The sequence below is a fragment of the Gambusia affinis genome, linkage group LG13 (genome assembly GCF_019740435.1).
Source record: "Gambusia affinis linkage group LG13, SWU_Gaff_1.0, whole genome shotgun sequence".
Classification (NCBI taxonomy): Eukaryota; Metazoa; Chordata; class Actinopteri; order Cyprinodontiformes; family Poeciliidae; genus Gambusia; species Gambusia affinis.
Window position 1 is genome coordinate 12,402,387 of NC_057880.1, and position 13,462 is coordinate 12,415,848.

The 13,462-nt window shown below is 38.1% G+C and overlaps 1 protein-coding gene across 1 annotated transcript; it reads right to left on the minus strand.

Annotated features, from left to right (window-relative positions):
* Nucleotides 1-384: 384 nt before the first annotated feature.
* On the minus strand, nucleotides 385-3,834 carry comtd1 (catechol-O-methyltransferase domain containing 1). The gene is made up of 7 exons (XM_044137356.1): nucleotides 3,690-3,834; nucleotides 3,483-3,601; nucleotides 2,530-2,635; nucleotides 2,033-2,151; nucleotides 1,568-1,622; nucleotides 1,353-1,486; nucleotides 385-1,270 (listed from the first exon to the last, which is right to left on the minus strand). The coding sequence occupies exons 1-7, from the start codon at nucleotides 3,742-3,744 to the stop codon at nucleotides 1,118-1,120; spliced, it is 741 nt and encodes a 246-aa protein (XP_043993291.1). The 5' UTR covers nucleotides 3,745-3,834; the 3' UTR covers nucleotides 385-1,117.
* Between the last annotated feature and the right edge of the window lie 9,628 nt (nucleotides 3,835-13,462).

Below are 13,462 nucleotides of genomic sequence, written 5' to 3' on the forward strand. Positions count from 1 at the left end.
GCTATGTCATTAGATTTCCACAGATATTTCTGTTTGGTAAATCTCAGAATTATGAATGAGATATTTTTTTCAGATGTCTGTCTTTTTATTCATTTATTTATTTTACTTTTCCTCTAAGAAATGTTCCGACATTTTATGAAATTGGTAGAATTGCTCTTTAATCGGGTCAAATATTTGCGTCTTCTTCAAGATGGTTTGCTAGAGTTTTGGCACATTTGTCATAGAATTGTGTTGTTAAATCACTTTACGCCATGTGAAGTATCAATGAAGTGGACTCACATAGCAGCCACAAGTTCTGGACACCTTGCAGTAATTGAGTTGAACTTGGTCACTTTTGTTTACACTGGCAGTTCTTGTTTGAATTGACTCCTTCCTCTGATGCATTTTTTTTATTTTATTTTGCTTTGTGTTATTTTTTACACATAGATTAAAAGGTTGCACAATTAAAACAATGTTTTAACAATCAGCTTATCATTGGGGAATAATCCAGTCTAACTTCAGCTGGTCGTTTTTGTCTGGTTTTAATCTTTATCTCAATCTAAGGTAGTCGTGATACTAAAAAGACATTGAACATGTTCCATTTTGTATATTTAAAAACAGAATACAGTTGTATTTTCCTCTAATGGTGTCTCTGTTTAGTGTAAATCAGGACAGTAAAATTATGACTCTCAACCATTTGTTAGTATTTTACATTTCAGATATAAAGTGATCAAATATAGATGCTATAGGTATTCTGTCACAACCACTCCCACTTGCCTGAACATGTAAATTAACAGTAGGAAATGTTTTGTTTCTTTTCTTTCCCTCTCTCGCTCTTTCTTTCTTGTCCTGGCACCAGTTCCCTCCCCCCTATTCTCTTGTTTTCTCACTTGTGGTCTTGCTTTCTTTGCCCACATGCGATAAACAGAAGGACATCGTGGGCAGTCGAAAAAGCTCAAAATGTTTTTATATATATATTTATAATTAGCCCTTATGACATAATACTGATGTCTAAAACTGTGGAGACTAATAAGAGTTGAATTTACAGAAAGAACGTAAACAGGGAGTAAATGGTTTAATCAAATAATGAATAGTATCATTATAAGTTCAACACATTTGTGTGGTAAAAACTCCCCCATTAGCGTTTAATAGCGATGGTGAGCCCATCCCCCACAGTGAGCATGCTCAGTTCAACTCTCTGGTCCTTGTGTATCTTCCTATTAAGAGCATCCAGAGTCTGTGACGTGGTATCATTGGGCGCAGGGTTCATAACCTTTCCACTCCACAGCACCTGTCAGTGTAACAAGATCACAGATATGCTTCACTTTATGCTTGTTGTCAAAACACGAACCGAATACTTGAACTTTACTCACATTGTCGATTGCAATTATACCACCCTTTCTTATGAGCTCCAGAGACTTCTCATAGTATCTGTCATAGTTGGATTTATCAGCATCGATGAACACAAAGTCGTATGTTCCAGCTTCCCCAGCTGCCGTCAGCTCATCTGACAAAACACAAGATGGAAAAGTAAACGCAAAACTCACATCTGTAGAAGAGCAATGGTAACATCAACAAAACCACTTACCCAGAGTTTTAAGTGCAATTTGATGCTGAACATCAATCTTATTTTCCACTCCAGCCTGCAACAAAAGGAAAAGTTTATAAGCTGAGTTTTATGCAGCCACTTCAAAATGATGTTTTTGTCAGGGTTTACACAGGAATTGATTTCACTGCTTGGCTTGGGATCTTTCTGTAACACAGTTTCCTGAGCAGACACCTTGAAAGTGTCCAGCCTGCAGGATTTCTGGAGACACACTGACAGTTGTTAGACGGGCAATCTGCTGTTTGCTGCACAAATTAGCTCTGACAGAACCTAAATGGCAAATTCAGATGTTGGTAGACCAGGAACTGTGCACTTGTGTAATATAATCTGGATTAATATGAATATTTAAAGGCTTTGAAACATTAGGACATTCATAACAGAGGGATCCAAGTCATATTTTTTCTCTCTCTCTCCCCATCCTTTTTTTTTTTTTTTTACTGTTCTCACCTCTTTAAAAAAGGGTTTGGCTATTTCTATGTAGGTGTCTTCTATTTCACAAGCTACCACTTGTCCATTCTCTGGCATGGCCAAAGCCATGCTCAGAGCGTTGTATCCAGTGTACATCCCTGCATCATAAAAATATTGGTTAGTCCAAAACATTTTCTGAAAACAGTTTGTAATCACTGCTGGAAACTAGAAGCAGCTTTGATCAAAGCGCTGAACTATAGCAATTATTGTAACTTTTCTTCTGAAATTAATTGATTATTCTCTTATTTTTACAATAAAATTTAGATTTCTGTAAATACAAAGGCATGCTTTACTCGAAAAAGAGATAAAGGCAAACTAATCAAGAATCTTGCCTAGAATATTATACTGAGCAAAATGTTTATTAGAGGAAAACTAACGGCTCGGCACAATAAAAGTAATGCATTGTTATAAACTTGTGATTTGTTCTGTCACTTTCAAATCCGCATGGCGTGAGACACACGGTAATCTTATCTTACCTATTTCAATTGCTTTTGTGGCATTGACCAGTCGTATGAGATTTGCCATAAACTGGGCTTGCTCTGCTGCCACCATCATTCTGTTCCATTGATCGTCAAGGGTTCTCTAAAATGAAAACGCAGAAGACATTAGACGGCATGTTGCTACCTTTTACTGGTGTGCCCTCTAGTGTTTGAGAACCATATTGCTTTCATTGTGTAACTAAATAATGTTCTTTACTTCTTTTTCACTAAATAAAATTTTAGTGTGGATACAGTATCATACAATACCACAGAGCTCCGTACAGTACATTTTAGATATATATATATATAAAAAGTAGAGAACACAAGATTCATTAGTTATTAATTAACTTCTGGCTAGATGTCCCTGAATGGTATTTAGTTAATCATTTACAGAGATGCAAATAAAAAATAAATCAATATCAAGTTTAATATTGCTCAATCAAAACGTCCTTGCATAATTAATTTTAACAGAATACTGTTAGCTACAAAAACAAAACAAAACAGCATGGAAAAAGCTTTATCAATGACTTGTGATTTCATTGGTTTCAGAAGTCAGACTGATCATTAGCTCCACGAGTTGCTCAACACAAAACTACTGACAACCTAAACTTTATTTGTTAAGAAACAAATCATGTTAGAGTGGGGAATCTGTTATTGTCTCACAATTATCCTAACACCAGTTTATCTTCCCTTTTAATAAAGTGGTGCCAGCTAGATGGTTACTGAACAATCACCACATAACCTCCTTTAGCCAGCCATGCTAAAAAAAATTATATTACAGTGGTTATGACAAAAACAAAACTAAAACTTTAGTTTCGACAAACTGTCTGTGATTCATAGACAGGATCTCATACTCTGTTTTGTCATCAGTTGCCTGAGGAAAAAAACAAAACAAAAAACAAAACAAAAAAACAGATTAAATAATATTATGGGTTTCAGGGTTTACTTACCAGTCTGAGTTTGGTGAGGACTGGATGCTCCCTTAGGGAGTTGTTAACTACATACTGCAGAACCAGGTTATCTTTCCCCCCACTGTGACTTTTTCCAATAAAGGCAGATTTTCCCACACCTGAACAGAAAGAAACAAGACACCTGCAATAAACATTAATGTAGTACTTCAAATAGATCCAGTTTTTCACAGCTCAAACATTTTCTACCTGTTAAAACAACAGCAAGTCCAATGCAGACAAGAGTCTTGATGTTTGCAACCATTCTGCTCAGTTGTCTTGGGATGGGAGTTTTTTGTGTTTGACTGTACTAAATCCCTCACTGTCCGTTCTTTTTGGACTTTGCAATCTGTGTTTGTTTAGGTTAACCTTTTATAGGGAAAGCCCAACTTGATTTTTTTTTTTCTTTTAAGTTTTGCAACATCAGCTTATTTAAGAAAAGGTAGTATATTTATCATTGCATCCATGTTATTTGCTCAAGTCGTGAAGTACTACACACATCCTACAAGCTAGAATAAAATGCTTTGTTCAGTTATTTGTTTGTTATCCCACAATTGAAGGTCCAAAATGAATCTACTTCACAACACAGAAGGCTTGATGAGTAATTTTTGAGAAATATGCTTATTCCTAAGATGTAAAATGTAGCATTTTGCAAAATCCAAAGGCAACAGCAAAACAAAATTGGATATATATTTGTAAGATATTGTAAAACAGTCCAACAGAAATTATTGCTCCTGTTTTTGTTTTATTGTTTTTTTGTTTTGTTTTTTTAAAAACTTGTATAAATGTATTTAATTTGAAAAAAAACAAACAAAAAAACAACAAATTTTTTGGTACATTTCTTACAAATCTTTAATTGAGCATATGGAAGGTAAAAAAAGAGAAGAAAAATACGTAATTGCTACAGTCTGTGTAATATTACACATTGCAGCACATTATGTGTGGATGAATTTAATATGGATGAATTTGAATGTCTAAAGGTTATTTTCAACATTTATGTTGAGGAAAGTGTTTGAATGAAAAATATTTCACGTTCTCTGACATTTTAGAATTCATCCTAGAGGTTTACACGGTGAGGAATTTTGTCGTTGCTCATTAGACAGTAATGCTGCCGTCTAGTGGTAGAAAAGTGAAATAAATAATTTCTCTATTCATATCACATTTAGAGGATGGATAATGAAAGAACTAAATATATAGCCTAAATGCTTTTCTATACATCATATTTTATTTTTGTTTTATTGTCACAACTCAGTGTAAAAGACTTTATATTTCTACATTTTGTGGAGGAGTCTTTGAAGCTATGTTTTCATTTCCTTTATTTTACGCTTGTCACTTATTTGTTTAAACATCTTCACTGACGACATCTCAAAGAAATAAACAAAGTCTGTTTATCAAGTGGCATATGATCATAATTTACAACTAATGATAACTTTTTGTTTTTCTAACAGTTTAATCTTATTGAATTCCTCTTTAGATCTCCACACTCACATAAATAAAGAGAAATGTAAAAAGTCCATAAAAAAGGTTTGACGTAATATATTTTGCATACTGATTGAAATGATGAGAGCGACCAACTGATTCTGCGTTCGGCCTTGCAGAGTAAAATTGTACCAACACAGCTTCGTTGACTTTTACAGAGTGCAGATTACTGTTATTATTATGTTGCAACAATTTCTTGAACACTGTCAGAATAGCTTCAAAATGTGGATGTTAGTGAAATTTATGGGGCAAAAATAATGAAACTGCATAAAGGGGGCCTGATTACTTTTAAAAGTACATTTTGACAACAAAAAAAAATAGTGCAGAATTTCAAAGTAGGGCACACACAGTAAACACTGACCTCACCAGCCTTTTAATGGGTACACCTTGCCACTAGGGTTGGACCGTATGTTTTCTTAGGTGTCAGGAACATTTTTACAGAGATTTTGATCCAAATGGATCTTTAAAGCATTACGTAAGTTACTGGAAATGCAGCCTCAGGTTCCTCTCCTTAGTCGACTGGATAGATGTCTTCATCACATCGAGATGATATGAAGAGTCCAGCTTTGGTTGCTATCTGTATTTAGCAACTAAAAATGTGTAGATGGTAGCGTGTCAAGTGTGAGTTCATTCACTCATGTAGACTTTTTAAATAAAATTTGAAGGGAAGGCTGTATTGTTAGGGATGATGTGAAAAAATAAAGCTGCTTAAAATAAAACAGAGAGTGTTTCGGTAGTGTTAGTGCCTTTTTGGGATTAAAGGGGATCCTATGCAAAATTTGATTCTGGGGCCTTCCAACCATCCTACCATAATTAAAGCCGGATATCTTGACCTTACTGCAAAAAAAGTTACATGTTTGAGCATCACAACGTTATTATAGTTTCTCTCCAAATTACCCAGATTAAATGTATTCATGCAACAAAATGCAATTTTGAAAACAATGCTATACGAAAGGAAGATTGGTTTGCAACTGAAAATTACACACAAAGAATGAAGGTTCTTGATTTATGGTGTTGTTGAATGATTATTTCTACTGACGTGTCTTTTATCAAAAAAAAAAAAAAAAAAAGATTTGCAATTAAGTGCCTGACGTGCATGACAACTTTAGTGCTCTAGGGGCCCTCTGCTGGTCTGGAGGCTAGTCTAAACAACACATCTAGTTTGCACATTAGACTGGCACTGAGTGAGACACCATTTATATATATATATATATATATATATATATATATATATATATATATATATATATATATATATATATATATATATATATATATATATATATATTATCTTGTTTTTTCCGATCTACAGCAAGAATATCATTTCTTCTTGCAACTTTAGAACTGGAATGGGAATTGCCAGGATTGTTCAAAAAGGAATTTCGGGATGTGAGTGGGATGCAACGCCTCTCCAAGGACACTGCACTTCCTCTGCCTGTTCCCCAATTAAGAATGCATAGATCCAAACAAAAACACGCCGGGAACAAGAACTCGTCACTTAAATGAGCGATGACACAAACAGTCTTTTAAAAAAATGTTTGAGCTGTGGCGAAGGAAAGGAAGAGGATGTCTCAAAGTGTGTATGCAGATCTGTTTAAGTCCTCTTGGTGAAAACGAGATGCCTTGTTTCTTCTCCGCCATCGTCTCCCTCTGCCTCCTGCTGCTCCGGGCCCCTGCTTATGTGATGCTAATTGTTTCTGCTACTTGTGCCAAGTACCTACTCTTCCCCAGCACATTCCACAGACAGGTCCTGGTCCCTCGGCTGCTTTTTGTGTCTGTTTAAGGAATGAAAAAATGTGCACTGCCATCTGCGGCGAGCGCACCACCGTTCCCCCTCCCGGCCTTGACTGTCACTGTGCCACAATGATACACGTTCACGAAGTCTCTCTGAGGTAAAATAAATAAATAAAATAAAATAAAAAAAGTCTAAACTACTGGAGAAGCAAGGAAACAAACCTGACACATACAACTGTTTATATGAAATAAAATAATTCAGGATGTTCCTGGTTTGATGCAGGAAGGAGAATTGTGTACAACTAAAGAAAAAACAAACAAACAAACAAAAAAAAAGCTTTTAAATTTTGGGGCATATAGAAGCTAAGCTGAGGTACTTTGTCAGTTTAAAACCAGCCCTATGTTAGGGATTTGTGTCTGATTTTCATTTAGGATGTCTTCAAATCTGTTTCACCTCCATATATTTGCCATACAGTGCCTAACTTTGACCACCGAGTGGCAGTGTTGCTTAGCAAATGCACAATCAAGCAACTCTCAGAGACCGAGGCCTTCACTTCCTTGTCTCTGTTGCAATATCACTTTCCTCTTATTGAATTGACCTGTGACACCATCAGAGCCTACACTGGCGCAACATATTGATGTGCTCGTAACACCACAAGGCTCTTACATCATCCGTGTATTCATCATAGGGAGACAGCCTCTTCTGTACACGAACAACAGGAGTCAGCTTGGCATCATCTCCGCAGTCAGATAGGCATGCATGAATATTAAGTGATGCTAATCACAATGGAGAGACCAACATCAGGACAGATGACAGACAGTTCTCAGCATTCAATTGACATCCTTGGATTTGTCCTCTCTTTGACGACAGCATCCTCCAGCATGACAAGTCTGTTTAAAGCTCCAGTATGAGCAGATAGGCATGCACTGAGGCAGAGTTTACTCAAACTGGGCCATCGTATGTTTTTCCTTTTTTTTCCCCTAGAAAAAAGGCCCGGTTAGGTATTGTTAGTCAATGCACAGATAAAAAGTATTTAGTAAAGTGCCTTGTGAAAGTATTCCCACTGTTTAAATTTTTTTAAAGATTTTGTCACATAGCCATGGCAAACTCTAGTCTGTTGTATTGGGCTATTAAGTTTATTTATTAGAAAAAAAAAAGGATGACATGCATTTTATTCTTCCTTTTTATCCTGATACTCTTGAAACAATTCATTTTGACTAGTTATCTTTAGAAGTTATCTAACTAGTATATAGAGTGTATAATAATTTGAGTATAAATTCATCTGTTTTGTAAAACTGCAGAGATTTTTTAGGTACTGTTTATGAATAAATGACATCAACACAAAGAACCACACCAGGAGAATCATGGCTACGTTGTAAAATGACATTCAGAGCTCTCACAAAGCTCCTTTCAATTTATCCTAACATAGAAGAACATGAAGAAGCACATTAAGCGGAGAACTCTGAAGGAGCTGCAGAGATTCAAATTTATCGATAGAACAAATATCAGTTGGACTCTCCTCAAATACAGCCTTTAAGGACGACTGATAAGAAGGGAGCCTATGCTGATGCCATAATTGAACTTCCTAATTTCAAAACATCAACAGTGTCAAAAGAAGTAAATAAATAACACCGCAAGTCATCCTGGACAATTTGGTGTTGGCAGAATCATGCTGTGGGAATGCTGATGAAAAGATTGAAAATACAGGAAACCTCTGAGGGGAAATCTGTTAAAGGCTGCAAAGGATTTGAGAACGAGACAAAAGTTTACCTTCCAGTGGTTGTTTAATGAATATTTGTGCAAGGAGCTGTATACAGGCAATTGCAAGGGTTGCAGAATGTAGATGAGGATGTAACGGAAAAAAAAATCTTCCCAAGAACTGTTTTGCCAATCCTAAAAATCAGGATTTACTACATTTGTGTCTGAGCTACAGTGCATTCTTCAGTTAGAATGCACGGGATAAGCCATTCAGTTCATTATCATCCTCTCTTTGTGTGTTCAAGCCAAACAGAACAAAGGAGTGGATCTGCCTCTACGGAGAAAAAAATATGAAATGGAATGAATGGCAGGTGTGGTTGTTTGACTTTCAAATCACTAAGGCATCTATTCTATTAACCTGCCGTGTAAATAAATACAGAATTCAATTTCCATGCAGTCACGCAATAAGTTGACAGTCCTCAAGAAGATCAAACGGGCCGCTCCAGGGCACGTGAACCACAGTAAAAAAAAAAAAAAAAAATTCTTGGCTATGTGAAAGGTGTTGACACATTGAGCAACCCACCAAAAAAGAGGCAAATGTCACATTCTGAGAAACAATTACTGGTGAACCCCAGGTTTAAAGCTAGTTCTCCCAGCCTAATTTCAAATACAGTAAAGCTTTTCCAATAACATCTCGCAGTTGTTGTCAGTCCTCATTGTCAGAGGGAGAATTGCTCTCTGCAGACGAAATAATACTTTAACTGCCCACTTCCACTTCTGCAATCTACTCCTATGCTTTTCACAAAAAGGTACATTTGTATTCGCTCTTCTCTCCTAAAGCAAAGTCAGTCTTTCCCTAAGTTCCAGAGCAGACTCCCTGCGCCCTCCCTTCCTATTAGTCTCATTCCCATCTGATTGCTGCGTCCCATTGTGACTGCACTTGAGGCATTAATGATAATGTTATAACTCGGACCAATTTGCCATCGCAATCAGATTCACTTAATTGAGTTGATTATGAGCTCCCCATCTGAGATGACCCCTCTGGACTCAGAAAAAAACTGATCAGGGAGAGAAGGCGGGTGCGGATGAAGAAACAGGGTTTCCCCAGGCATTCCATCAGTGAGCAATGGACACATGGACTATGACTGTTTAGAGGCCTGATCTGGGGCATATGTGCATGTGCGACTGTGCACATGACAGTGCTGCATGTGTGTGTGCCAGCAGGAGCTGGCGTGCAGGGAGAGCGGGCCTTTGGGGAGGTGTAAAAGGAGGAGAAGGGTGGAACTGTGGCTGTAAGGACGAGGATCACAACGGTTTGGATGTGGAGATAAGGGTTAGAGGGGGGCTGGGAGGGAGTCCGGGCTTGGGGTTCGAAATCTCAACAGGGCTCGTGTAATAGACCCAGACACACACCACATCTGAAGTTAATCCAATCAGGGAGAAACACAGCACTTTCATCCGCTCAAGACACACAAACATAAGGTCAGGAGCAGCTTGTATTAGAGCGATGATGTCAGGAAGAAGTGGTGTAGATAATTGACTGTCGGCATGTTTAAAGGGCTGGGAGAGAGGCAGGGAAGTAGGAGGAAAGCAGAGATTCCTGCAGCTGGTCCGCCCAAGCAAATGTAACGGGAAAGCCGAATGACTCAATGCATTATCAGCAGGTTGATGTCAGTAAGAGATTATTATTGCTGAGCTCTTATAGGTTTCACAACTGTAGACTGAGCTTTACTTGTTAATTTGACAATTTCCATCTTTTATATAAAAGTTTCAGTCACGGATGATAAAAATGTTTTGGTGTCTTTGTCGCTCCTTAGTGTTAATCACCAAACACATTACAAACAAACAAAGTTAATCTCAGAAATGCTGTGAAAGGAAAGCTATTCACAAGAAGCTGACAATGTGTAAAAATAGTACTTTGTACCCTCTTGCTAAGTCTTGAAGTAATTGTGAGTAGCCATGTAATTTGAAAAGCAAGGTTCGATTTCATGGGTTAATACCAGACATGTAGAATCAATAAATCACTTACCCTCACTTGTTGATGTAATGATCTCCCCAGACCTTTAGTAAAAAGACTCTATGAACCAATGAGACTAGTATGGAACCTTTCAGGAGGTGTCTGTCCTCTCAAAACCTTTGTAGCAATATGTTACAGTATGAGAATAAGAAGGTTAAGAAGGTTGGTAGTAGTGCTAAGTTTAGGGGCTGCTTTTGTCATTCAGGATGAATTAATTGATAGGATAATAAACTCTGCTCTCTACTAAAAACTCCTGAAGGAAAGTATCCAGCGATCAGGTCATGAGTTTAGGTTTAAATGCACTCAGATGTAAATGGAACACAAACACGGGTTCACCTCTGAATGACTCAGAAAATGAAAAAAGATGCTACAAAATAAAGAAAAAAAAAAAAAAGGAAATTTTGAAATGGCCTTGTCAAATGTTGTGGTCTGATCCTCAAAAGGCAATTCATATCTCTCAAATATGGCTGAACTTAGATAATTATGCAAAGAGTGGCAGGGAAACAAATTCTGGACATCTACAAGTCCTGATGTAGTTTCCTCTAAGTGGAGGACTGTAGAAAAATACATTTTTCCAAATTTTGTACATCATCTAAAATGCCTATAAAAAGTAGTCGCCAATTGGATAATTTTCACTTTTTATTGCTTTTACAACTCAAGTAACAGCCTTTAACTCTTTTGGCAAAATAAATTACCAAAGAAAATCAATTTCCACATTCACATTGAAGGATTTTTTTTATGTTGAAGTGAAAACTGACATCTACGAGATAAAGACAATTATCTGTGCTGTGATTAACCAAAGTCCTTTTAGAAATTTTAGGATTGAGGCCTGGGCTTTGACTAGGCCACTCTGGAGCATCCACCTTGTTGTCTTCAAACCATTTTTGTGTAGATTTAGCTCAGGGGTGGGCACTCCTGGTCCTCGAGGGCCAGTGTCCTGCAACTCTTAGATGTCTCCCTGGTCCAACACACTTGAATCCAACAGCTGAATCACCTCCCAAGTGCAGTCAGGTTCTCCAGAGTCCTGCTAATGATCTCATTATTTGACTCAGGTGTGCTGAAGTAGAGATACATCTAAATCTTTTTTTTTTCACTGGTAGTGGATGATTTGTGAAAGCAATAGAAAGTTCAGAACATTCAGGGGTTAAAAACTTTTTATAGCCACTGTAGTTTCTCTGTTTGAATTGATAAAGAGCCATTAGAATGTTTACGGTCAGCATAATTATAAAAATGTTGCTAAATCAACCTCCTTTTTAAGTCCTAATACTCAGTTGCAGAGCTTGGGGCACAAGCAGGCAAAACAAAATTCCTTGCCAGATATATATATATATGTTTTTTATATATGAGTAATAATAATAATAGAATTCAACTTATTTGTTTTTGCTGAATGTACTCTGGCTTTTTAGTTTTGTAATATATAAGTATAATCCCCATATATTTTGCCACTTTTAGTGCTCCTGCTTTAGCTGTAAAACTAAAAGTACATAAATCTGTGAGAGCTTGTTTGGGATATAAGAACGGGGGACAATCTACTGGGGCCGCACGGAGAATTGCACTGTTTTATTTACAGGAGAACTGGACACACTAATAAAAGACATGGAGCAGTGCGCCGTTATATCTGGGGGTAGAAAGCAAATGTGCTTTAGAGAGCCAAGTATACTGGTCCCTTTCATAGGCGACTTGGTTCCACCCATGATTGAATGCAACATTCTAAAAGGACTATTTACTCTTTTCATTTCCTCTTGTGTATAACAGACGAAGCGGCGTGCGGCTTGCTGTAAGAAAACAGGACCTGGCCTAATGTTGCATGAAGACCATGGTGAATTCATATTGATGGGAGAGCAGCCTCTGAAGCCCAGCAGCCATGATTTTTTCATAAGCCGCCGGGAACAAGAAGTCAGTCAGCTGACAGGTGCTAACGCCGCCAATTGTGCCGTGGATAAGAGATGGGACGTGGAGAAAAGAGGCAGGGAGAAATAAAAAAAAAAAAAAAAAGCAGAGGCAACAACCGGTTCCTCCTTTCTGAAGCACTTGTGTGTGTAAGAGTGTATGCTCTGCCTGCTCTTGCATTGTGTTTGCTCCATGCACCCGGTTCGCTTCTATAGCTGCAGAGGATTTTACGGAAGAGTCTGTGTAAACACCAGAATGCATGTCAAATATGATGAGTCTTGATAGCTGTAAAACATACCCAAGGACTTCTCCTCACTTATTATCTCCAACCAGAGCCCTGGAGCTATGTCTGCATCCTTCTGCCTTCCCTCCACGCATGTCGCGCCACAAGTCCCTCTCTGGAAAGCATTGATTATTTTGGCATGAGCCAGGGAGAACGAGAGGTGTGATTTCTTTTGTGTTTTCTCGAGAAAAAAAAAAAAAAGAAAAAGAAAAAGAAAAAATCAGCAAAAATAAATATTTTTGTGAGCTTGCTGCAGCCACGAGAAAATATGAGCACATTGGGGAGGAAATAAAGATGATGGATTTGCTTGTTGACGTGCGTGTGCCTTTGTGGAAGAGGCTGTGTGAAGGTTTTCTTGGCTGCTACCGTTGGTGTGTTGTTGTTTTATTTTGTTGTTATTTTTTTTTCCGCTCCTGTGCGTGTCTTTTGTGAACTGTACATCCAGCGGAATAATATTATCTGTAAGTAATTGTGTGCCCCTGTTTGCCGTGTCTCTGGGTGTGCTGCGTGAGGCGGATGGAACCGCTTGGAGAAGAGAGCGACCGAACCTGCAGGCGGTGTGAGGCTCCGGGGGACCACTTGAGATTGCAGGCAGAGGGACTGATAAGGCAGCTAGCCATTCATCAGGCCAGATGAAGGCAGTATAGTTGACTGGAGGAACCCAGGCATCGCCCCAGGATGGCTGTCGGCCTCTCAGCGGAGACCTGTGACTAACACATGCAAGCAGGCGTGCATGCACACAAATAGTTGAAGAATGAGGGAAGAAGGCAGGATGAATGGACTGGGAGGAGGTATAGGGTCCAGGACTCGGGAGAGGAAAGGAGAAAAGAAGTATAATGGACCTCCAGGAGCTGGAGCCCCATCTCTTCAGCGCTACAACC